The following is a 25,432-nucleotide window of genomic DNA, read 5'->3' on the forward strand; positions in this document are numbered from 1 at the left end:
GATGCGACGAAGAAAGAGTGCGTATGTTCATCGTGGACAGAAATGCTGCCGATGCCAACTGGAGAATATTTGGAGGATGAGGAATGTAGAGAAGTTGATGAGCTGCTGACTTGATGAAATCGGTATGTTTTATCACGCTTCATGTAGCCGAGGATATACATCTCTGACAACAAGGCGAGCTGGGCCCAACGCAGAGGTCGTGCTCGTAGGAAACGGAGCTCTTTTGTTCTCATGTTTGAATCGACAGGTATTGACAACGCTAGGGTGGCGGAATTCGAGACATTGGAGGCCTAGATGACAGCTCTTCACCAAGCCGACCGTGCTTCCAGACCAACGGTCTCCGATGATGAAGAAGTACCCGATAGAGATGAGCCTGTTTTCAAGGTGGAGTCTACAGGGTGAGCAGTATGCACGTATTCGAAGCCATCGTACTCACCCATGGATAGGGCTACGCTCACGCCGCTACTGGCGGTTTCTCATCTCAATCATTGATCACGTCCTTCAATCTGCAGCGTGTACATTCCTCGGACCCTCGCGCAAGCGCGGCCCCCCTAAGGGGTACATTGGTACATTGACGCCATCGAAGTTCGGTTGCACCAAAACGAGGCCCTACTTAGTGTTCTCCTCGTTAGCGAGGCAGAGCATGGCGATAGGTGCATATGGGTCATGATATATATATATTTTAATAATCACTAATTTTGTCCAGGTTTGGCGAGGCAGATAGGCCACCTCCGGGCGGCGCTGCAAGGTTGGAGGATGTGTTGCATACCTGAGACAGGTTAGTGTTTCTCGTGAACTGCTTGTATTGGTTTTGTGTGCATGAATTTGCACTTTGACACCAATGTATTCGCAAGTGCCTTGGTATCTGAAGTTCTTTTTTTTTGCCCAACGCATTCATTCTCACCTTCGTTGGCTAACAACGTACACATCTGATTGGACACGCATACTGATAAATTTCCAATCAGGACGCTCTTGCTCGCGAGATCCTCAATCGTGTCGATTCATCCTCCTACCGTGTCAAAGGACGAAAAGGTGGCAACACTAAAGTCAGCGCTAATCCAGCGTTTTCCGCCGTTTTCTTTGTTTTAAGTTTTATTTCAGCATGCCTTTGTCGCATTGACCAATGACTCGTACGATTTAATTGGGTACCTTGCTGATGGCTACCAGGTATCGCCTATCTACGTGGGTCTTCTTCCTCAACACCAACGATTTTACCTTACCTCATTCGTTTATAGTGCGCCGGGTCTCATCTGCAGGGCCAGACTTGGTTCAATCGCCTGGACCAGGTTGGGTGGCTGGTTATCGAGGGAGACACCGCCTATCTGTACCCGTTATTCAAAGTGACGGTGAGAATGTCGTCGTGCCTGATGGTTTAATTCTGAAGGGAAGATTTAGCCAACAGGTGGTGACTACATCAGCGCGATCACCTCTACTTACTGTAGACCCAGTGCGCAAGGTGATCCACTGCCGACGTGGTTGGTGAGCGTCATTCTGGGGAGTATACATACGTGCCTTCTAATGCCTCTTCGATAGCTGGAGGACTTACTGAACAAAACGCCAATCGAATTCTATCCCGCGCCTTTTCCATTCGGTTACCCACCCCCTGTCTATCCCCAGGCCGTCGCCCCCTCGATGCCAAGTGTTGTCGCAGCATATCCCTTAGATTCCCTCCAGCCACCGCTCCCTTTGATGCTGTGTCCACATCGAGCATGGAGCCGAACGACATGGATTACAACTTCTGAGGTTTGTCCACTATCGCCTCTGCCAGCGGCATCGGCGAGTTCACAGAGCCAGATGAACCAAACGAGGCGCCTGTGAGTGGGCACCTTGCGCTTAGATGCTACGAATCGTCGTCTTACATCTCAATCAGTGCACATTACGTTCGCTACTGGGGAATCCATCGCTGCCGGATGGCCGGTATTCCGCGTGAATGTACGCCTGCTCTTATCTTTTCTCCCTCCTAACCAACGAAAACAGCTATCCAAGTCCCTCGAGAATACAAAATCGGACCTGAAGAAGGTAGTCAAAGGTGCGATGTCACCGCTCACCAACTTCTGCGCCGAGGACGAGATGCTAGAGAGGATTACCTACTTCATTTCACATTTGGAATCTGGCGATGTCCATCAAGTATGTGGAGACCGCGCTACATTGATTCAATCTCACCCTTTCGTTCTACAGGTGCAACGGGCCATTCAAGAGCTCACGGTACACCAATTATTCAAAGAGCTTCTCTGGGCGTCGCTTTTTCAGCCAATCAAGAGGTTAGCGTATGGATACCAACGATCACCTACTTTATTTCACTTTTACGTACATTCGGCATTCCCAGTCTTGCACAAGGAGTCTTTCTGGGATGGTTACAAGGCGTGAGTCTCACCTGACGAATTTCTTTTGACTGCCACTGACATCCATGTCAGGTATAAAAATCCATCTGCAGCCGACGCGCCGTCGCCTGCATCAGATGGTCAGGGTTCGAAATTTCCGTCGCCCTTCCACCGTGCCCGCCGCCATATTTCACCGCTTTTACTCCTCAACATGTTTTCCATTGCCGAACGCTATGCACCATCTTCCTCTCTCCCGTCATCGCTGCTCCGAGAGCCAACCCCGATGTGGACTGCAGGCGATCAGTACTTTAACGTTGCCAAGACACTTCTCGACAACACCTATGCATCTTCCTTGCCAAGCACCGTCCAAGCTCTCCTATTACCCGGGTACCGAGAGATTGGGATTGGTGCCATGGCCAAGCCTGGGTGTACACGGGTATGGCAGTACGTATGGCGCAGGACCTCGGCATGCACCGCGCAGCCGATAGTTGGGCTCGTGCAGACGTTGGGCGTTTGTTCGGCTCACAAGAGCTACAGGAACGGCGGCGGATATGGTGGGGATGTGTCGTGCTTGATGGGTATGTGAGCACATATATCGGAAGGCCGCTTGCCATCTTCGAGCGGGATTACGATACACTTTTGCCGAACGAGGGGATGAGTACGGAAATATTGATGAGAACGGTGTGATGACGGTGTTTGTTCTTAGGCGGAGGAGATGGAGTTGTGGACCACTCATGGGTCGCTGCCGCCTGATACCCGCGGACATGGGTACCCGCCTAGTGCAGAAGTGAGGTGTTCAATAACCGGACGCGTGCTATCTAGCTTTAATGCATCTGCAATTCTCTGTGAGTACCTTCATTGATCGTCCAGCGCCATAGCTGAGTCTATGTCTCAGCGACCATTCTTTCCAAGCTCGTACAGTCGATGTATGCCATCCATCTGGTGACTTCTCGGCACGCCGAGGCGGCGCAACTTGAGGAGCTGTTGAATAAGTGGTACCTCGATTTGCCCGAGCATTTGCAATTGAAGCAGGGCGCAACTGTTCCGCCCCATATTCTGACGTTGCACATGCAATATTGGTGTACAACATTGTTATTACTTCAGATTCATCACCAGCGTACCCTGTTTCTGCGACCAGCGAACCACGTTTCGAAGTCTCCACCAATGCATCTTCTGCCACGTCCTTCGGGGGTGTACCCCCTGCCCGTGAAGCTCTCAACATCGCTCTGCTAGCTTTGCCCTTGGTACAGGGCGTTGCGGCTGCAATTCCAATTGCCGGCCCTCCGATGCAAACCGCTATTAGTGGATTATTGACGATCCTTCAAGCCATAGATGTAAGACCTTCTTTTATTACCAGGATGTTTCTTGATTCAAAGACTGTCACAGAGACGTATTCAGAATAAGGCGGACCTAGATTGCTTGAAGGAAAGACTCCATAGACTTAGCTGCTATCTCTGGAACGCACCAACCGCTCAGGATCCCTTTGAACAACACCGGAGGGAATCCATAGTCAGGTACGCTCCCTGTCAATGCGTGCTTGAATTACATTGAGCGCACTTAGGATTCTGCAAAAGACTTCTGCCCAGCTGACAAGTCTGTATAAGCGTGGCCTTGCATACACATCCGTCACACAGGCTATCGCCGGATGCTCCACCGAAATTGACCGCTATCTGTTGGAGTGTACGCCTGCAATTGTGGCAACGATCGTGCACTGGATATCCCGATGTTCCCGCCCGGTCAAAAAAAACAAAATCGTTGACACAAATGCATTTACAAAAAGTACACTGACTGGGCGCAAGACGCCATTCAGCACAGTGGCCTCGCTGATCTTAACGATATACTCACCAATACATTTATATGCACCAGCGGACCCTACGACGGACCCCTTCTCATTCCTTGATATAATCGGACCCGCGTGGCCCCTGGTCACATACGCTTTCTTCAACCTTCTGACTTTGGCTGGCGGCGGCGGGTATCTGCGGGCCCTGCGGAGGCGCGTGGATTATTTTGATCGCCCTCACGTTTAGAGTGCCGCCACTGTTGACGTCGTTAGAAATCGACGTCAATGAGAGTAAGTCTGCTCACCAGCGATACTCATCTCTGCACAGCACGTGCCGATTCCTATGACCTGACCCTAATCTCACCACAATCTCCACTGAATTGATACGGTTTCCAATGAATCGGCTATATCTCTGCATGAACGGTGAGTGGGCGATCGACGATCGTGCCTTTACTCACCGCATCCATAGGACCCATAGCTACTTAGTACTGATTGGAGGAGATGCCTTGGAAAGCGCCAAGGATAGTACTATTCCTAAAAGGGTTGTGACATGTAACATTGTCACACTAAGGTAAGCTCACTCATTGACAAATCCTCGAACATGGTACGTCATTCTATTGTCCTCATGTTTATCTGTTAACCATCCTCAGATATCTTATTCCCTACACTACCAACTTGGTTCACGGCACCTTTGCGAGCTCGTAATAAGCGCTCAGATTCTGTATACTATCCCAACGGCTCACATCACCGCATTGACAAACCGCCCTCGTCACAACCAGACATCCCACCCTTGCCTCATGAGAGTACATCTCTGGGCGTTGCACCTACATCTTCACCACCTTCCGCACTTCATCGTCACGGGGATCACCACTTTCGCAGAGCGAGCGACGTACTCGTCGTTCTGCGTCAGGCTCACGCCTCATCGAGAGTATTGACATCTCAGCCTCTCCTCTGCTTGCGTCAGACAGCAGCAACTAGAATCGTCGGCTCTCGATGCCCAGTATATTCTCGCGAGCCCGCACTACTTCGACAACAGGCAAGAAGCAACCCAGTGGCAACCACGACGGATCTTTGGACAAGTTTGGGCGCGTAAATAGTAGGAGTTCCGCCAAAGATGTCGCCATTAGCTCCCTGACCAGTACTCAAGGGAATGTACAGCGTCGACGCAGCGCTCGTCTCTCCGGTCACAACCCCCACCCGCGCGAAGTTGTAATTCGCCTCCCCTTCGCATCTTCGCCCAAAGCCAATTACCTCATTGCTGTGTACTAAGAGATGTAGCTAAGCCCGGATTATGTCGGTGTCGAACTGGGTATTGGCGAGAGCTTGCTCATCAAAGCTATCAGCGAGTCCACAGGACGGAGTCTTGCAACAGTCAAAGCAGACCTCAAGAAAGAAGGCGATTTCGGGCTCGTGGCAATGGTGCTCTGTCTTACTTGCCTTGACCATGACCACGCGAGCTTACTTCGTTCGCAGAACTCCAAAAACAGTCAGAAGACACTCTTTAAACCCAAGCCCCTCACGGTTCCTTTTGTCTTCTCAAACCTACGGGAGATCGCGTTGTCATCCGGACATTCGGTTTGTTCTTCGTGTTTTCTACGTGTTCTCAAAAACTTAGCTCCATTACCCCCCGTCACAGTCCCAGGCAAAGAAGGTGTCGATCATTACGAAGCTCCTCGCTGCGTGTCAAGACTTCGAGGTAGTGTGTTCAATGCCATGATATTTACAGATGCGCATGTCCGAGTCCTCAATGATCACCAACTACCCCCTTTGCCAGCTCGCTATGTACGAGGAACTCTTGGATCGCACGAGGAATTGAACAGGGCAAATATTGGCAGAGTGTGGGTGGGACACCGATCAGGAGCTGGATGAACTCGAGAGCTGGATGAAGTTCGAGATACTGGTAGACCGTTATAAGCGGTGAGTATCACTTTATCTGCTGCATACTTACAATTGCTGAACCAGTTAAATAGCGATATGCAGGCACGAATATCTTTGTGGTGCTCACTTGCTGAGCTGGGGTGGTCTGTCCCTCCGCGGGAAGCAATGTCGAAGGCAGAGCTTGTAGAGGAGGAGAGACTCTACAGGGCTATGCTAGAAGCGCGACGGTTTGCCCCTGAGGAGGACCTGTACACACCTTGTCGTATAGTGATTTCATTGTTTCCTGCTCTGGACTTGCATTTCAATTATCATTCGTGTTTATTTCTTAGGTATTTAAGTATGAGGTTTGTGTGGTGCACATACGAGATTGAAAGGATGTTTTTGTAGCACTACGTATACGAGGTTTTGTAGCGGCATAGTGTTCTGCTATAATGACTGGTTCCGACTGATTCGGAATTCGGGTATAAAAATAATATCGTTTTCGCGTTCCACCACGTTCCGATTGATTTCCTTTCCGCGACATATAACGGCAAACGCCGGTGAAGTGACATTTTTTGCAAAGGTTCCTGTGAATGCTTCACGATCGCTCGAAATCTCAGAACGCTCATGGCCGCGGTCAAGGTCATAAATCACACTCCTTTCGTTCCCCGTCTGCCAAAGGATGTCCCACTCCCGCCAAGTCCCGCAGAATCCACAAGTCCGCCACCCCCAGTGAAGAAGAAAACTAGAAAGAACAAGACGAAAGAGACAGAGAAGGAGAAAGTTAAGGAAGGCGTGCAGGGGACGAAGAAGCAGGGAGAGCAAGAGAGGGAGAATGCGAATGAACAACACGGAAGCGGGGTGCCACAACTAGAGCCACTAAAACCTCTGACATGGACATCCCAGACTGATTCGAACTCCAATTCACATCCACCAATATTCACGAAAGACGGGAGGTGCGTAACCTTGATGGATTTATCATGTTTTGCGATCTAATTAATCTGTTTACTTTCTGATCAGCCACTTCTTTTTCCATCGTCGGGGAAAGAATTAAGATACATTCTACATCATCTGGCAAGGTGGTTTCTACATTACCGGGGCCACAGGATGATGGTCACCAGGATATCATCACATCTGCTATCCTCAGTGCACACAATGCGTTTCAACTCATCACCGCTTCTTTGGACGGCACTCTCAAAATTTGGGATTTTCTCGAAGGCATATTGTTACTCGCGATCAACCTCGAGCAACCTATCCATCACGTGTCCGCTCATGCAAAGATAAAAGATTACGTTTTTGTTGCCACTGCAAAAGCGAAGAAGGGAAGCGGAAATGCTGATGGTGAGTGCTAGCGTCTCTAACCCACGATTAGATTTTCACTCTTGCTACAGAGCAGCCAAAACAGAACCGGTCTGCGAAGGCTCCATCAGAAGAGAGCTGTATCATCTTACGTGTGTCACTTAAGCCTCAAAATCCCGCTTTTGGCGCGAAATGGCACAAGTCATCTCAGGTTACACCAGTAGGCAAGACCCGGTACACAGCAGGGCTTGCAGTATCTGCAAGCGGTGAATGGCTGATTGCGGTCGCGGGTCACAAAGCCTATGTTGCACAAGTTTCTGCATTGAAGTCTGGATTTACAAAATACGTTTCAACCGATGCATTGACATGTTTGGCGGTCCATCCAATAGAGGACTATTTCGCGACGGGAGACGCAAAGGGTATCGTGCGGCTATGGTACTGCTTAAACCAGAGCAGGCCAGTAGTTGCTAACGTAGAAAAGCGATCGCAAACCTCTATGCTTCATTGGCATGTCCATGCGATTTCATCTATTGCGTTCACCACGAACGGAGCGTATCTGCTATCCGGCGGTGAAGAAGCTGTTCTCGTGATATGGCAGCTGCACTCTGGAAAGAAGGAGTTTGTACCCCGAGTTGGCTCGGCCATCAAAAGTGTTGTGGTCTCGCGCGGTTCTGCTGCTGAGGAAGAGTACCTTCTTGGGTTGGCGGATGCAAGTTTTGCATTTGTCAGTTCTGCCACGCTCGAGCTATCACGAGTTTTTTCTCGCATAAAACTAGGTGCGTGCCTTTGCATCTGTCATACGAACCTGCTTGTGTTTACCTCTTGAACTTAGACTCCGTCACGTCAAGTGCCTGGGCATCCTCGTCCTCCGCCACACCACTTGCAGTCCATTCGTTATCATCAACACTCGTTCTTCCCTCTTCTCATCCTTCTTCACTACAAACCTACTCTCCTTCGTCATCCATGCTCGTTGCAGAGCTCGAGGTGTCACCTTCGAACCGAGTGTCAAAACAAGAAGACAAGATGTTGGAGCCATCGCGAGTAGAACGTGTGGTAAGCTCGCCGTCAGGAGAGTGGATGGCGACTATTGACCGGCGAGAAGGGAACGAGTCATTCCGTGGCGAGATATACCTCAAGATATGGTGGTGGGACAAGAAATTTGCTTTTTGGATATTGAATACCAAGGTAAATCGGCCGCATGGCCTGAGCAAGGTCACTTCTGTCTTTTAGTCCTTCAGATGACATCCAGCTGGTGACTACTGGTGAGGATAGAAATGTCAAAACTTGGAGAATACGGAGTATCAAAGATAAGAAGGGCAATGTAGAAGGTATGTCCAAACGTTCTGTGTGAAGCCGCAGTTTTGTGACCGCCCATTAGTTTCCTGGACCTCAAGATCGTCTTTCGGTTTCCGTTCTGAGATGCCCAGAGACTCGGCTTGGTCACCGGATGGCCCTCTTCTGGCTGTTGCGCTCGACGCCTCTGTGGCGTTGTATGATTCAATATCAAACGCACTTCACTTCACTATAGTGTGTTCGGAATGCCCAAAAATATCGTCCATACACTTCATTGGGCATCATGGCCAGTATATTGCGGTCCTTGGCGGCTCCAACCTTGTTGTCCGTGATGGAAGACGCTCTACGCGTGGTGCGTGGTGAGAAGAGCACGTCTTTAACTCCAGTACTCTGTATTATAATCATTATGCTACTTTGTATATACATTTGTTAGAAGTTAACGTGAATCTCATCCCTGGCTACACGAGACAGACTCGCTGAATCAATAATTAAGACATGAGTTACACCGGTTCAACGTGGTACCTACAGGTAGCGGGTGACCGTTGGAGTAGAAAGATTGACAAGGCATTACCGTGGACATGTCACAACTGTCAGCAATGACCATTTTGTGTCAGTGTTACGAGGATTTTGCAGACCTTGATTGCCGGCTGAGTAATGTTGCGAACAGCCATCGCAAAGCCAAGTGCAGGCAGTAGGTGACCACTTTTTTGGAGAGATGCTGGACATTTTTCAATAGTTTATCTACAATGTATCGTATTTATGAGACATACATGTCTTCATCGATATTAGAGTCTTCTTGCAATTTCTCGTCATTCTGTGCAATCGTGCCGGTGCTTTTATGTTACTATATATTTGGATATAATTCGAGCATTTTTGATCTGATTTTGCCAAAAGTATCTATCAAAATCATATCATGGCCGATTTCCTGATGTTACAGCATCCACAGTGACATGTAGCAACTGGCTCAAATCTAATCTATGTCTTGTTTCGCAGATGTAAGGCATGTTGATTATGAACCAATGCGTTGAAGAACGATTCGAGTGATAAACGAATGACTACGACAATTGTTCGAAAGAAACTAGGCTATAATGAACATTTTTGGGCAAAGCCCGTTTAGGGCTTTCGACCGAAGTATTACTTGGACCTCTTGAGGGGCCGAGCGAAGCTGAGATGGGCGGGTGGGCCCAACAGCTCATCCGAGGTCACAAGCGACATACGTCTGGTCAGAGAAGAAAGATAAGGAGTCATAAGTATGGACTACAATGGAATGCTTTGAGACGATTCGTGTATGAGCCTGTGGGAGTGTTAGAGTTTACTCCAAAGAGACTGTGTTGTGTAGCCGAACCATACTCAATAGTATCAACGTCTGTTCCAGATGGGTAGGCCATCACTATCTCTGGGCGCACAATCTCCAACATTGCCAGCTGGTTTATGATGTATAGGCAATAGTGGGCGAGGGGGGTTTGGCAAAGGATCAGGGCAACGAGGAAAGGGGAAGACCAGCTTCCTGAGACGTTGGAGGATAGAAAGACGAATGACAGAGAATGGAAGTTTAATGGTTTTTTGATGTGGGTACCCTGTGTTCAGATTTTCGATCCCAAATTCGATATGGGTGTGCCCCCAAGCCACTATGTGTGAAAGCCTTGCAACAAACACAGGCATCGACAATGTGCCAATGCTAGTGGTGTGAATCTCCCTGTGCACCATGAAGATGTCTCCCACTCCTAGGATTTTCTTCTCTCCTGGAATGACATACTTGTCTACTTTCCAAGAGTCAGGACTTGCAAACGTGTGGGAGGTTCCAATGAGCAATGAGGCGGCCAGAGCCCTTGTCAATAGGTTTGTGACAACAGGCGTATGGGCTGGAGCATCTGCTGATGTCTCGATGAAAGCAGTGTCCAATGAATCGGTGGATGACATGACAGTGGATTGGGGAAAGTTGTGGGGGATCCATCTGTTAATAAGGAAATAGTCAAGAATATGTAAACGCACTACTGGGGACAATAGTACTCTGTCTAGATCCCAGAATGTCAGGGAAACTCGGGTCCGAAGCGCTTGGAGCTAATACCAACGAGGTTTCATTCATCGTGAACTAGGGTCCAATTGATGTTACAACGGCCCCATCATTTTCTCATCATCATGCTTCTTCGATCTATTCCTGTTATCTCTGACTGCTTATCAACATGCACTGCATGAACATTCTAGATACTTCCGTCTATTCTTGCTATCTCTGACTGCTTATCAACATGCACTGCATGAACATTCTAGATAGTTCCTTGACGTTCTTCCTGACTCCTTTCACTTCCATAGTCGGCCTGGTCCGTGCCTCCTTTGTCCATTATAAATACCGCAGTAGTTACACTTGTACTCTCTAACTTGAATCTACTTGGTTCTCTTTGATACTTGATCATCTTCTGAGGAAGATACTCGATTCCGATCTAGCTCTTATAGAGACTAGTCTATACTTGAACTTCACTTAGAGGGAGAGCCCCTCAACTGTCTGAACCGAATGTCGTAACACGAAGAACTCCTTTATTGGATTAGTTACGCAAGAACTATCCAAGTCGTAACAATTGAATGGTGATTTATGTACCTTACTCAGGGACTCCATGCTTGGCATATATGCCGTTTGTGACTTGCCCTCTGGTGTCCAAGTACCGGGTGAACAATGAGCTGCGCTCGGGTAGTGGTGGGTGGGTGAAATGATTTCGCAGATCAGAAGTTGTAGAAAGAGTGTTTCGAGGGATGAGTACTTGTGGAGGCACAAGTGATGGAAGCGAGAAGACAGAAGGTGTGAGTTACATCATGCTTAGAATCGGACATAGACCTCGTTCGTATCACGTGCTCGTGCCTCGCACTTAGCTAGAACACAATCTATGTCTTGTTTCGCAGATGTAAGGCGTGTTGATTATGAACCAATGCGTTGAAGAACGATTCGAGTGATAAACGAATGACTACGACAATTGTTCGAAAGAAACTAGGCTATAATGAACGTTTTTGGGCAAAGCCCGTTTAGGGCTTTCGACCGAAGTATTACTTGGACCTCTTGAGGGGCCGAGCGAAGCTGAGATTCCCTATAATTTAGGAGCGGAACGACGCAACTAGCTTCAGCTCGGCCCCAAAGTATTAGGAGTAACACGAGTACTCACAAATCAGGCTGGTAGCACATATCTCATGAATGGTTCTAGAACCGGCTGATCTTGCAGATAGGGCGCTAGAATCACCGCATGTTGGCGAAGGTAGAGCACGAAAGCGTCGCTACTCCAACGTCCCATGGTTTTGACACTGTCGAACGGGACGCCTCGCAAGAGATATTCTAGGGTCCCCCCTATCCTGATCCCATGTCCTTTCAAGTCTCCCTGTCCAAGGCGATCGCTCGATTCCTGGATACACTTTAGGAAAGCACTTCTCGTGAGTACTCTAAGTCCAGCGCGATGTCTCCAGCTAAAGAGCGCATCTGATGGAGAAGGTGAGTTGACGGCAAGGTGATTATCCAGCGCTGCCTGAGGATCGACGGGGCCCGACTGTGCAGCCCAATAAATGTCTTCTCCGGTCCGCGAGGTCTTGGTTCGAGGTAGATGAAAGACAGCGACTTTGAATCTGTTACGATCGACCTCATAACGGAGATCAGAGACGCGAACGTGAGCGAGCGGATCGAAATTTTTAAGAGAAGGGACAGTAAATTCGCCCGTCTGTGCGAGCGTGAAGAAAGAAGTTGTGAGGCAACCGTACACGGCAGCGTGAAGAGGGATTGAAAGGTCCAGGGAGGAGCGGATTGCGACCAATAATTCGACTGTGAACGGGGCCCGTTTAGGACGCGTGGATTTCGCCGGAGCAAGATGCTTAGCGCCCTCCAGTGTCAATGAAGCTTGGGCTTGGTTAACAAGCCAGGGCTGCCCATGTAATAGGTGCCAAGCTCGAATGCCATAAAAGTAGTTGTCGAGGGTCTTCCCTGAGTATAGGCCTGCGCAGCTGGCTATAAAGGCGAGTAGTAGAGTGGATGATGCAGGACATCTCTGTTCCTCTGGAACGTTGTGTGAATCGCAAAAGACATGGTATACTAAGAGGCCCGAACCGTAGGACTCTCTTGTCGTGGGTGCGTGAGAGTGTGCTATCACAGTTAGAATGCAATCGATGTCGCTATCCAGGATACCGATCAGCGACCCTGTATGGTCGTGTCTCGATCGTGATGTCACAGGCACCCAGAGACGGAGCCGTTCTCGGGCTAGGCAGTGTGGTCGCAGCGAGGAAGGGTTTGGGGTTAGGGATGGATGATATGCGCGAGGTTTTGTAGTGGGGTTGGACGATGGTGAGGGAAGCGGTGCTGAAAACCGAGAGCCGTCACTCGCACCACGTGTCGCGGAGGCGAAAGAGTTCGTCTCCCCAGTCGAAGGCATGTGTCTCGCCAGCCAGCCCATCAACAGCTGCGTGCTGCTCGCTGGTGTTGACGCTAATGGGGTTGGTGTGAGGGTCTGCGTCAGAGAGGAATTTGGGGAGATCGCCTGGAAGTGCAATGGGGGGCAGGAGGAGGTGTGTGGGAGGGAAAATTCCCCTGGAAGGACCGTCCGCTGGGTTGTCACCGCTGGGGACATAACACAGGTGGAACGAGGTCCCATTGTTTCGCGACTCCAGCCGCTCGTGGATTCTGCGGAAGACAGCGTTAATTGCCCAGTTGCGACTCCACCCGTTCCTCCACCCACTGACAACGCCCTGATTGTCGCAGAATACCCGATAGTGCCGCGGGTTGTCGGCGCTGTTGTTGTTGAGGATGGCGAGAGTGAGTAATTCGAAACCAACTGACTCGGCCCAACTGATGTCTCGTTGGCCGTCAAGCGTTCTCCAACCGCTGCATAGAGTCCATGCCCTCCAATGCCCATGGATAACAATTGCAATGCCGAAGGATGTGCTGGCGTCGCAAAATGCGTGAACGTCGACAAGGGAGTGGGGTTGGGGGATGGGGCGGCCGACAAAGGGTTGCGCAAGTCTGTTGAACCACCAGACGAGGTCGTCTTCAACGTGTTTGGCGGGGTGACGTGGCACGAAAGGACGATCAGCGCATATCGCGAGCATGGCCTCCAATGAGGTGAGGTAAGCACGGCCTGCTGGGACGACCAGACAGGCGTGAAGCAGTTTTCCATATAGCTTTTGAACGTCGAGGAGGACGTGAGTCTTCCACGAACACCAGTTGCTGATAGCAGCCTGATACTTCGTCTTCTTGGCTGTTGACAGTTGAACCGTGAGCGAAATGAGACTCCACAGCAGCCCCAGGTAGAGTGCGACAAACGCGAAAGCGGTGTCTTTCGAAGGCTCCCAGGGGATGTCCAAGGGACGAGAGAGTCGATCGATGTCTGCGAAGGCAAAACAGAAATCCGCATCGGCGAGAGAACGCGCTGATGATGCGGAGAGGTTGCGGATGGAGAATGAGCAATCCTCCGCATACACATCAAATGAGTCATCGTCGAAGATGGTACCTTTAAACCAGATGCGACCCCCAGATTGTTGCCTTCCTGCACTACCCATCTCAGCATGCACTCGTCTGCGGTGGGCGTTGTAACGCTCGAGGTGTTCCCGCCTGATGCGAAAAAACAAATGGTCGTCAACCCACTTCGTGAGTGGACCGATGCCTTCTGCTCAAAGTAAGTCCACTCCTGCGTCAGCAACGAGGCCATAAATGCCAGCGGAAGGACCCATACCGAAGGACACACACGTGACGGCGCAGAAGTTTCCATCAGGTAATCGCACGATGGCTGCTGGCCATTGGGTATGATGTAAAGGGACCGTCCGATAGGCTTCCGCCACATCTCGTGTGGCGGCTTGGGATCCGGGAGGAAGGGAGCGCATAATGGTGCAGACTGTGTCGAACGTGCCCCAGGAGCACGGGAAATCATCGGAATTGGTGGTGGAGTTGATGGCGGCATTAGGGTACAACAAAGAGGGGACAAGCGGAAAAGAGAAATTCTGAATAACCCGGAATTTCCCGGGTTTTCCTGGTTTGGGTATAATAGATATGGGGGAAGACTGGAAAGGTCCAAGCAAGGATTGTAGTTCAGATTGAGTGAACGGTCCGATGTACCGTCCACTAGTAAGCTCACGATTAAGTATGTTCTCGAAGGCAGCGCGAAAGGTATGAAGAGAGACACTATTAGGGGGGGACTGGGTAACCGTAACTGGGGGAATATTGAGATGGAAACCAAAACGTAGACCAAGTGGTAGTGTGGGATATGTGACCAGAAGATTATGTGCACGAAGTTTGGACTCCCAGACTTCGTAATTATATGGTGTGACCGGGCGTCGACGCCTGTGCTCGAGGACAGTGTTGAGCACCATGTGAGGTGGCGAGACAGCCTGAGCAGACATGTCTCTCGTCGTGGGAACGACTTGTGCAGCTGCGTGAACGTTGCCAGTCCACGCACAAGGGCTTGTCGGAGTTGCGCGTGAGGAGCTGCTTGTTGACTCGAGTGGTGAGTGCGGGATGGGCGCTGTTCCATGTTCTGTCGCTTGAGCATTCGACGAAGTTGTGTGAGTGTCTCCCCAGGCAGACAGCGCACACTGCTGGGGAGCGAGAGCCATGTGCGCTGTCTTGAAAACCCGCACGTTGGTTTGACGAACGGGTGTTACACGATGTGGGGTACCTCTTCGAGGTTCCAGGAGAGGCTGACCTCCTCCTGTTGCACGGTGACTGAGATCGCTTCGAGTGACGCGAACGCTGGTGGGTGGATGCCTCTCCACGCCCGCTTCTAGAGCTCGTGTCCAGACTCTGACACATTTTAACGCGAGCGAATGCAAACGCACGTTTTAGATGCCATCGGGGGAAACACAGAATCGCAAGATAATGCAAGTAAGATAATATAGGGAAAGAGGAAGATCAGTGATAGAGAATGAGTGCATAAAGTTTCACGCACCGGACGATCGTCCTTGAGCTCTCGGTGACGCATGTCACGAAAAACCCGATCGAAAGTGCGCAGTAGAGCTGCCTCGTCTATGATAGATATATCCCAGGCTCCCTTGGCAAGGGGAATGGCGTTGTGCCAGGCTCGACGTTGTTCCTCTTGATAGATGAGGATCGCACGTTGCGCGATGGAGTCGGTTGAGTTCCAATATCTATGCAGCATGATGGCACCCCAGAAGCGAGCGAGCATGGTGATGCGTTGAGTCGTCCAGTCATGCTCTTCTAGCGTGGCGATCATGCGCGGAACGGCTTGTGTGAAGTCCACTACTGACAAGTTGCGATCCGCGACGACGCCGTCAGATGGTTTGGTCCCCCCTGCATTGACCCAGACCGTAGAGCCATCTTCTCCGGTGGTAGGGACCATACCTTCGTCGTCTCTGGTGCGATAGGAGCAATGTGCGTCTTGTAGTCCTATGTTAGTCCAGTAGTACAATTCGACGTACTGCCCTTTGTCGATCTTGCGAAGGGCAAAGTCGGAAACCAATGCTGCGTCGTCGGTGGTGTCTGGACGAGGACGCACAGGGATGACCAAATGCTTGCTGCAATTCTTCTTCTTCTCATCAGCCTTGGTAACTTCTTCCTTGAGCCGAAGAGCCTGTTGTTGTCTCTCGGCTTCTTCTTCGGCTTGACATTGTTGTTCAGTTCGAAGTCTTTCGTCTTCTACAACTTGCTGTTGCCATTGAGCGCATAAGGTGTTGTTGGTGGTGACCCACACCACACGCAAGGTTTCTGCCGCTTGCGCTTCGGTGTTGGTAGGTGTGACCAGACTCGCTCGACTAACGCGATACGGGTCACTCATGAAATCTGGGCAAACAAGTAAACTGGGATCAGAGTGTAGTCTGTCCATCGTTGGATTAAGTGAAATTTTAAAATGAACTAAGCTTGATAAAATGATTTCGCAGATCAGAAGTTGTAGAAAGAGTGTTTCGAGGGATGAGTACTTGTGGAGGCACAAGTGATGGAAGCGAGAAGACAGAAGGTGTGAGTTACATCATGCTTAGAATCGGACATAGACCTCGTTCATATCATGTGCTTGTGCCTCGCACTTAGCTAGAACACAATATTAGTGCTTGATTATATTACAGCAGGTTACAGTGCACGCTTACAGACGAGTCTTAGTGGTCCAGTAATATAGTGGCCTGTAGTGTGATACAGTGGTCACAGGGCATGAATTTTTATTTCAAAAGAAAACTGGTATGGACAAGGTAATACTACATAGAGCTAATATCACTATGCCGCTGCATTCGACTCGGAGATAGTATAGTAAAAATCCTTGTCAATGTACTTGTTAAGCAAAAATGATTGAGTGAACTTAGAGCTGTTTTGTGGTGTTATACAAGTGTCAGCATGAGGACCAAAGCAGGGAATAATGTGAGCAAAGGAGCGAAGTTGATCTAGGGGAAGGATGTTGCCGAAAGGTGTCGCTCCTGCACGCATAGCACATTTTAGAACATGCATCTGTGTAGTGTGGTCCAATACCATTCCATGTTACTGAGGTACCATGTCAAGACATTGGACATAAGTAAGAAAATGTGCAGCCCACGGGAGAGTTCTGCCTGGCGGTGAGACTGGTAACATAATGAGGCAAACCTCAACAACAATGTGTCCTAGATTTGTACCCCCAAGTCAGTACAAATAACACTGAAGAACATATCAAGTTACCTTTAAGCCCGCTAGCAGGCCATTGTTTTGTGCCATCAACAGTAAATATGGCAGCATCGTAGCAGCCATGCTTCTAATTGGCATCTGGCGGAGACACATTAACCGTCAGAGCAGGAAGGAGGGCTGACCTGCTGTGGCGTGGTGTCTGCTGCACACGTACTTTGAACCAAATATTAAGATGCTGGAATGGAAGATTTGTGGTTGGTGATGCTCGACATTGTCCTGTCAACTTGTGGAGGTTTTGAACAGTCTGACCCTCCCGTTGAATGTAATTGGTGAGTGCTGCTCACAAGTCGGGCAAACAGAACTTCCCAGCGACATTGTCGATAGCTTGGTGTTGTAATGAGGGGTCAAAATTGAGACGTATGGCGGTGGAGCCAACAACAAACATGCGGAGTGGTCTGGGCGCTGTGGTGGACAACGAGACAAGTTGTGCCTTCTTGAAGAAATTCAATACAACATGTCCTGTCCCCCACAAATCACTAATGGCAGCCTGGATATCACCTGCTTCATCAGTGTTCTCATCATCATCAATCCCATCATCCGGATCATCTCTATATCCGGCAGTGGTGGTGTGCGTCTGGGACTGCGGTTGCTGGGCAATAGACATCAACATATCTGGGGATCATAGTTATGGTTATTCGTAGATTCTGCTGGATCCTTGATGAGGGTTATGTGAGCTCGTTCTGTGGTGTCCATCAGGAAAATCTCAAATTACTTAATCAGCCTTTTTTGGACCTTTCTGATGACTTTTACTTCTTTTTACTTCTTTTCAAAAATGAGTGGCCTTTTTTTTTTATCAGTTCACTGCCTGGTCCCAGCTTGAGTATCAGGAATAGTTTATTATGATTATTTCATACTGTTCCAATGGTTGGAGTTCACAATTTGTAAAGATTACCACCTCAGGAGAGGATTTGACAATAAAAATTATCAGCACTCTGTGCCACCTACTGGTAACAAATTTCTGTTTTTATGTTTTTAAACATGTCTCTTAGGTTTATAAAACATATTGGAACACACAAGTTTGGATGAGGCAGTGAATTCAGAAAAAAAATTGAAAAAAGGCCATAAAGCATTGGAAAGTCCAAAAAAGTTGGTTTAAGTAATTTGATGTTTTACTGATGTCAGCTGGCCACTGTATAAGAGAACTGACTTGATAGATACTCGGCACAACACTTTGCATCATTTCGAGCTTTTGAAATGTACCAGTTGTCAAGGATGTTTTTGCTCTTGGCACCCCGATGCCCACCATGCGCAATAACTTCATGTTTGTGGTTGTGAAACATCTTGAGAGCATCAAGGATCTTCTGACATTGCTTCTTGTTGATGGTTACTGCTTGAGATAAGTAACAGAAGTCCATTAGTGCACGGACAGCTATGACGACGCCTGGAGGTGCAGCATTCGCGATGATAGCAACAAGGTAACACTGTATGTCCCGCTGCGCTCTTCCAGTGACTTGCTTGAGCGTTGAGATACCCTGTTTGAAATGTCGGAATGTCATGAGCAGTTGTAAGACAGAGAAACAAAAGTTGAGCTCCTTCACACCGACAATTTTGATACACCACTGTACATTGTGATCATAGGATTCATGATGCCAATGGTGCAAGGCCTCCGGGGTCAGAAACAAGTTTGGATCTACGAATGGCCAGTCGCACCAGAACAAATCAACAACACCGCTGAGGCAGTTGGGCTCACATGCGGCGAAGAAGGCTTCGACATTTAGTGGGTCGCATATAGATTTGATGTTCTTGAGTTGTGTAAGGGTGGTTTTGGCTGTGCGCAGGGGGTGTTGGAAGGCGTCACCGAATTGCTTATATGAAGCCGTGGTGAGGTGTGAGGTCTTTCCTCAAACACAGGCAAGCATGGCCGCCTCGGGTGTATCCACAATATATGAAGCCAGGGGAGTAAACAATATCTAAGGTTCCCGACTGGGTCTGACATCATACATCCAATGCGCGCAGCCTGCTTGAATGGCTCGAGGATAATGTCAAGACACTGATGGATTAGGCGAGCTTCTAGAACACCTTGCATATGTTTGACAGGATGCAAAAATTCAGCAATGGGAAGCAGGGCTGTGAGAAGAAAAGTGTGTGATGATGCCTTGTTTCGAACTGCCATCTTGATGTTGGCAAGACTGATGAGGAGGGGGTGGGCAGCATGTCCGCCGGTCATGTTTGTGATATTGGTCTTATCAGAGGAAAGTATTACACCAAGCAGTGCAGAATCCTCTGGAAGCTTGGAATGCAATAGAGCAATAGAAGTTAGACAAGTATTCACACTAATCACTAAGGCACAAACCTGCATCGTCCTGGCTGCTTTGCCAGTCATCCATTCGCTGTATATCCATACTGTACACTTGGCTGTGGTATATATTCATTCAGGTATGAGGTCAATATCCTTGGCAAATCTCGGATTATTGAAGAGGGATTCAATACAGTCCAGCAGATCACACCAATTCAGGTGCACAGGTAGTTTCATTGGATGATCGGTGGAAACAACACAATATTGCCACTTGGGACCAGAGGTTAGAAGCTCAGCACGACCCTGCTGTTGCCCGTCACATGAATCAACCTTGCTTGGGATGTAGCACCTGGCTACAGGATATAATCTGTCTTCAGACCGACTACTCTGGTATGAACATTGACAACCAGCACATGCCACACGACTCTGAGTTGTGTCATTCGCATCAAGACTACAATGACCCTGAGAGCCTCGGAGGTGTCGATGAAGGTATTTTTACCGGTCACACCAATGAAGACGGCACTCTACCAACCACCAACTCTATTGAGTGGTTTCCTGATGCCTCTCAGACATATGGCAAGGGTCACACATTTCTTGACTTATTTCACTCTGACGAGAATAGCATATATCACATGAAGAATCTTTACTACCCGTTCAGTGGTCGGAAGGAGTGGGAAGTTGCATCATGGCTATTGCGTTCTGGATTGAGCATGGGGAAGATTAATAGTTTTTGTCACTCGAGATGGTAATGTTACGCTGAAAGCGTAGACTCAGGTAAGAGCTCTGTACTAAGTCTTGCGTAAGACGAAGATAATGCAGAGGTTCGTTTGTCGTTATCGTTGGGGTCTAGGCTTGGTAACAAGAGTTGGCAAGCGAAGACAAGACTAATTGTATCGATCAAGTAAAGGCACTTAAGACGAAGAGTCTTTAGTGAAATCATATACGAGAGCTGTCTTGCTCAAGGAAGGTCTATCAGAAGACTGAGTAGATTCAAGTTAGAGAATACAAGACAAGATGATCGACTACTTTATAAGTAAAGGTCAGTTCAGGGCAGGACTACCAAGGCAATGGTAAGGGTACAAGATAAGAGATACGAGATAAGACGGCGATCAAAGATGCTGTACAAGAAGGTGATGAGGCGTCATATGGCAGTACATGATAAGAGAAAAGATAGGGAGGCCCGGTCCGAAGTATGTTATCGTAACAGGTAAGCGCTCTACTCTTGTTGTGAGTAACGACAGACGGAGGACACAAGAGGCTGCGAGGGACAAACGAGAGACTCAGTCTTAGTGGAAAAGGACTCTATTAATCTAAGTACCTGCGAGGGACAAACGAGAGACTACGTAGTGAATATTAGTAATGATCGAGTAGGATAATGAATGCTAGTATCTCACCTCAGTCTTAGTGGAAAAGGACTGAGGTGAGAGGATGTGGATGCGAAAGCTATATACTGGCGCTGTAGTCGATGATGTAAAGATACAGTACGTGTTTGTACGTGTCCGCAGTAAGTGATAATGAGTGTAAAGTAAAAAGATAGACTTGCGTATTACGTCGATTATCCAACACTCCCCTTCAAGTCTAGCAGAGTCCGAGCATATCAACAAACTTCTGAATCTTCGAACGTGCGAGTGCCTTTGTGAAAATATCTGCAACCATGGCGCTTGTCGGACAGTATACGAGTGTGAATTTGCCGTCGTCAACGGCTTCCCGGATAAAATGATACCGGATGTCGATGTGCTTCGTGCGTGGGTGGAACTTATTGTTCTGCGTGAGCGTGATAGCGCCTTGATTATCACACAGAACGAGAGTGGGACTGATGAGGGGTGCGCGAATTTCACCAAGGAGGCTGTGAAGCCAAATGATATCCTTTAACGAGTTCATCGCGGCGACATACTCGGCTTCGGTTGATGACAATGCTACAACATTTTGCTTCTTTGATCCCCATGCTACTGGCATTCCTGCGAGTGACACGACATGTCCTGAAATTGAGTGACGGTGAGGTTGCGAGCCCCAGTCAGCATCAGTGTAGGCGAGCATGCCTTCGTCGGGGTCTGTTAAGTTGAGACAAAGGCTTTGTGTGCCTTTGAGATATCGTAGGATGTGTTTTGCGGCCTGCCAATGGATTCTGCTGGGATTTTGCATGAATTGTGCAAGTGTTGAAGTTGCAAATGCGATGTCAGGGCGTGATCCAAGCGCTGCCCATGCGAGAGAACCGACGAGTTCTTGATATGGAATGTTCCGCATTTCATGGATGTGTTGCGGAGTTGTTGGGGATTGGTCTTTTGACAGGGTGGCACCGGGTTTGAGAGGAGTGGAGACCATATTGGTGTTTTCGAGACCGAAACATTCGAGAAGAGTGTCGATATAGGCAGATTGGGATAATGATAGGGTTTGCGCTGTTTTGTTATACTTGACTTCGAATCCAAGCAACCATTTGATCTCTCCAAGATCAGAAATCTCAAACTTCTTTCTAAGCTCGTCTTTCAACCACTTTATCGCCTCAATGGAGCTTGCTGTGGCAGCCATATCGTCAGTTGACACGGATACAACAGTGGACGACTTCTCGTCATGCTTGAAGAAGACTGCATGGTCGACGGCTGATCGCGTGAATCCAATCTTGCGGAAAAATTTGCAAAGCGTCTCATACCATTCGAAACCGGCCTGCTTAAGTCCATAAAGACTTTTCTTGAGTTTGCAGACCTTGCCTTCCTGACCTGGCTTGAGATATCCAGGCGGGGGTCTCATATAAACATCCTCGGTGAGTTTGGCATTGAGGTATGCATTTTTCACGTCGATCTGGTGAATTTCCCAGCCCTGGCTGGCGGCATTGGCGAGAATGGCTCTGACAGAAGGGAGTTTAGCAACAGCGGCAAAAGTCTCATTGTAGTCGATGCCTTTGCATTTACTGTTGCTGTTAGCGATGAGGCATGCCTTGTACCGCGCGATATTACCATTTTCATCTCGTTTGGCTTTGAGAATGAAATGAGAGTTGATGATGTTGGCATTGGTAGGTGGATCAACAAGGTCCCAGGTATCGAGCCTCTCGATTGCAGCAATCTCCTCATCCATTGCTTCCTGCCATCTTTCAGCATCTGGGCCACGAAGAGCTTGATCAATGGTTGGTTCATCACCAGGCGAGGATGCTAGTGCATAGTGCGCGAGCATGGCAAATTCTTCGTGCGGGAATTCAGCTTCTGAGTCGGGTGATTCTTCTGTCCACAATGCATTGATATGTTCATTTCGATCAAAAACTTCTCGGCTGTAATAGCCTGGCGGGAATTGGACTCGACGGGTTGTGCGAGGTTCAGGAGCTGGTTCTGGTTCGGGAAGTGGTATTGCTGCTACTGGAGGTGGAACTGGTGCTGGAGGATTTTCGACTACTGGTGGAATTGATTGGCGAGTAGCGACGGGAGTTGGAGTCGAGGTCAATGATGGTTTTGGTGCCTCGCTCATGGGTTTTGAGCAGGTGTCGTGCTGGACGACCCTCTCATTCTCCCCTTCGAACTGCACATCACCTGTAGTAGCTTCATCGGGAGCAAACTTCACGTCTCGTTCAACGGAGACTCGACGAGTGTCAGGCCAATAAACTCAATACCCTTTGCTTTCACTGTCGTACCCTATAAATTTTCCGGCCTTCGCATGTTCATCAAGCTTGCCAGCATCTACGATCTTGACATAGATGGTGCATCTGAATCTCTGAATCCCCGATAAGTTAGGCTTCTTGCCGTGAACAGCTTCGAATGGTGTTTTCGTGGTGAGAGCTCGTGTGGGTGATCTGTTCTTGAGATAGGTGGTGTGATTTACGGCTTCAGCCCATAGAGCCTTGGGAAGATCTGCACCAATGAGAAGAGCTCGAGCATGTTCAACGATGGTCTGATTAACTCGTTCGGCTACACCATTTTGTTCGGGAGAGTCGTGGACAGTGTATTCATGGTGGATTCCGCGTTTCGATAGGTACTTCTTGAGTTCGTCACTGGAATATTCACCACCACGATCAGATCAGATGAACTTGACCTTGGCATTGTGCTGGGTTACGAGGTGAGCAATGTGCTCGGTGAGTGCTCCAAAAACTCCACTCTTTTTCCGAAGGAAAATGACAGTCATCTCACGGGAATAATCATCCGTGAACGTGACATAATAGGACTTCTTGCCCAATGATTGAACTTTTGCTGGTCCCCACACGTCGGTGTGAATATGTTCGCCATACTTTGTGGCATGTGAGTTCGACTGGTCGGGGAAGGGCTGACATGTGATTTTCGCTTTGACACACATTTTGCAGAACGTGTTATCAGAAGATGAGGTAATCTCAATACCTTCAACCATGCCCTTCGTTACCATGGCTTTCATTGCAGCAAATGACATATGTCCCATGCACTGATGAAGCTGGGTCAGTGACATCTTCGTCTTCAGTTTTGCAGAGGCCACTGCTGCTGCATGCTCTAATCCTGCAATCCGATAAAGGCCATCAACCTCAGGAATCTTCGCAATGAGCTTCTTCGGCTTCTGTGACCAGATTTCACACCATCCCATCTCCATATGGACGGATGATCCCGCACAAACGATTCGGCTAGTGGATATGAGGGTGAAGGCAATGTCTGGTGTGTATAACGTGTCCTTGAGTGTGACTCGAGAGCATGCTTTGCCATTAGGTAGCTCTATTTCAACATCACCTCGTCCAATAGCATGAAGAGTTCGTCTGTCAGCGACATTGATTGGTTTGGGATCAATGGTTTCAAAAGTTTTGAACTTCGAACGGTCGGGGCAGAAATGGGATGTAGCTCCGGAGTCGACAATGGCTCCTCGTTTCTCGGCAGGGACTCGAAGAGTATTAGCTTTGTCAATGCAATCAGAAGTCAGGAATGCAAAATCTTGGTCTGACAAGGCAGCTGCATTCACTGATTCTGATTTCTTCTGGTTTGGACCTTGACCTTCTTTGCCACCCCCTTTACGCCAGTCAGCTGACATATGCCCAATTTGTCCGCAATTGAAACACTTCTTGTCCGACTCACATATGGTTTCTTCCCACGTCGACGACTCTTATGCGATGATGCATTCAGAGCGGAGTCGTCCTTGTCTGATGACTTTCCGAGGTTACAATGGTCAGCCTCTTCGAACACAACAGCAATGACCTTGTCCGAGGTGACAGTTTGGTTAATAGCTCGAATGGCGGCTGTCATGGATCACATAAGAGTTCTGAAAGACTCGGGAAGTGAATTAATGATCATCGCAGTGAAATCTCGGTCGTCGACAGGTGCGCCCATGCCCGCAAGCTCTTCGCGTAATACAAGCATCGACGTCAAGTGTGCTTTAATATCTTCGTTCTCACTGCACTTCATACTTTGCAGGCGAGCACGAGTATCCACCTGGACCATGTCACTTTTGCCTTCATAGATGAGGCAAATGGCCTTCCAAATCGCGGCGACGGAGCCTTTGTTCTGCACCTGAATCATCACGGTGTTTGGGACAGTTGCATAGAGCTGCTGGATAGCGAGAGCTTCCTTCTGCGCATGAGTGTCGAGGAGAGTTAAGTTCGACTCGATGTCGGCATCAGTTGCCTGCATCATGTTGTCGTGGAGAAGGGTCTTTTTACCATTGGGAGACATCGGAAGTGGTTGGGGAACTTTGACAGTGCCATCGAGGTGACGGTTCAATCCTCGTGCCGTTAGTGACATGACGGACTTCGTCTTGAATTCGACCCAGTTCTTCTCGGTGAGTTTAGGGACGGCATAGATGCCCGAGGTTGACATGGATTGAACAGAAGAGGTAACGGGGGTCATAAGCTGTTGTGAGTAACGACAGACAGAGGACACAAGAGGCTGCGAGGGACAAACGAGAGACTCAGTCTTAGTGGAAAAGGACTCTATTAATCTAAGTACCTGCGAGGGACAAACGAGAGACTACATAGTGAATGTTAGTAACGATCGAGTAGGATAATGAATGCTAGTATCTCACCTCAATCTTAGTGGAAAAGGACTGAGGTGAGAGGACGTGGATGTGAAAGCTATATATTGGCGCTGTAGTCGATGATG

At 48.8% G+C, this 25,432-nt stretch overlaps 7 protein-coding genes across 7 annotated transcripts; 1 reads left to right on the top strand and 6 right to left on the bottom strand.

The window, feature by feature from the left end:
- Positions 1-294: 294 nt before the first annotated feature.
- On the top strand, positions 295-9,380 carry DEU56DRAFT_945081 (uncharacterized protein; the record flags this gene model as incomplete). The annotated part of the gene is made up of 28 exons (XM_041358996.1): positions 295-398; positions 447-471; positions 966-1,046; positions 1,102-1,182; positions 1,236-1,346; positions 1,396-1,479; positions 1,534-1,696; positions 1,744-1,818; positions 1,871-2,127; positions 2,179-2,363; positions 2,415-2,757; positions 3,028-3,166; positions 3,217-3,400; positions 3,460-3,655; positions 3,708-3,835; positions 3,883-4,001; positions 4,752-5,029; positions 5,080-5,310; positions 5,380-5,676; positions 5,717-5,797; positions 5,960-6,018; positions 6,072-6,227; positions 6,579-6,914; positions 7,007-7,299; positions 7,350-8,033; positions 8,090-8,442; positions 8,507-8,585; positions 8,636-9,380. 28 exons carry the CDS (start codon positions 295-297, stop codon positions 8,911-8,913), a joined length of 5,400 nt encoding a protein of 1,799 aa, XP_041208859.1. The 3' UTR covers positions 8,914-9,380.
- A 529-nt stretch (positions 9,381-9,909) lies between these two features.
- On the bottom strand, positions 9,910-10,470 carry DEU56DRAFT_912408 (uncharacterized protein; the record flags this gene model as incomplete). Its single annotated transcript, XM_041357395.1, has 1 exon — positions 9,910-10,470. One exon carries the CDS (start codon positions 10,468-10,470, stop codon positions 9,910-9,912), a length of 561 nt encoding a protein of 186 aa, XP_041208860.1.
- A 1,337-nt stretch (positions 10,471-11,807) lies between these two features.
- Positions 11,808-12,800, bottom strand: DEU56DRAFT_715032 (uncharacterized protein; the record flags this gene model as incomplete). The annotated part of the gene is made up of 1 exon (XM_041347571.1): positions 11,808-12,800. A coding segment is annotated over one exon (993 nt), but the record flags the coding sequence as incomplete, so codon positions are not given.
- A 2,048-nt stretch (positions 12,801-14,848) lies between these two features.
- Positions 14,849-15,118, bottom strand: DEU56DRAFT_715582 (uncharacterized protein; the record flags this gene model as incomplete). The annotated part of the gene is made up of 1 exon (XM_041347581.1): positions 14,849-15,118. A coding segment is annotated over one exon (270 nt), but the record flags the coding sequence as incomplete, so codon positions are not given.
- A 604-nt stretch (positions 15,119-15,722) lies between these two features.
- On the bottom strand, positions 15,723-16,346 carry DEU56DRAFT_701523 (uncharacterized protein; the record flags this gene model as incomplete). The annotated part of the gene is made up of 1 exon (XM_041347318.1): positions 15,723-16,346. A coding segment is annotated over one exon (624 nt), but the record flags the coding sequence as incomplete, so codon positions are not given.
- A 1,101-nt stretch (positions 16,347-17,447) lies between these two features.
- DEU56DRAFT_912410 (uncharacterized protein) lies at positions 17,448-19,509 on the bottom strand (the record flags this gene model as incomplete). Its single annotated transcript, XM_041357396.1, has 4 exons — positions 17,448-17,779; positions 18,315-18,935; positions 19,109-19,390; positions 19,461-19,509. 4 exons carry the CDS (start codon positions 19,507-19,509, stop codon positions 17,448-17,450), a joined length of 1,284 nt encoding a protein of 427 aa, XP_041208864.1.
- A 5,281-nt stretch (positions 19,510-24,790) lies between these two features.
- DEU56DRAFT_701390 (uncharacterized protein) lies at positions 24,791-25,147 on the bottom strand (the record flags this gene model as incomplete). Its single annotated transcript, XM_041347316.1, has 1 exon — positions 24,791-25,147. A coding segment is annotated over one exon (357 nt), but the record flags the coding sequence as incomplete, so codon positions are not given.
- Positions 25,148-25,432: the final 285 nt, after the last annotated feature.

Source organism: Suillus clintonianus (genome assembly GCF_016758775.1).
Source record: "Suillus clintonianus strain FC179 chromosome Unknown DEU56scaffold_32, whole genome shotgun sequence".
Classification (NCBI taxonomy): Eukaryota; Fungi; Basidiomycota; class Agaricomycetes; order Boletales; family Suillaceae; genus Suillus; species Suillus clintonianus.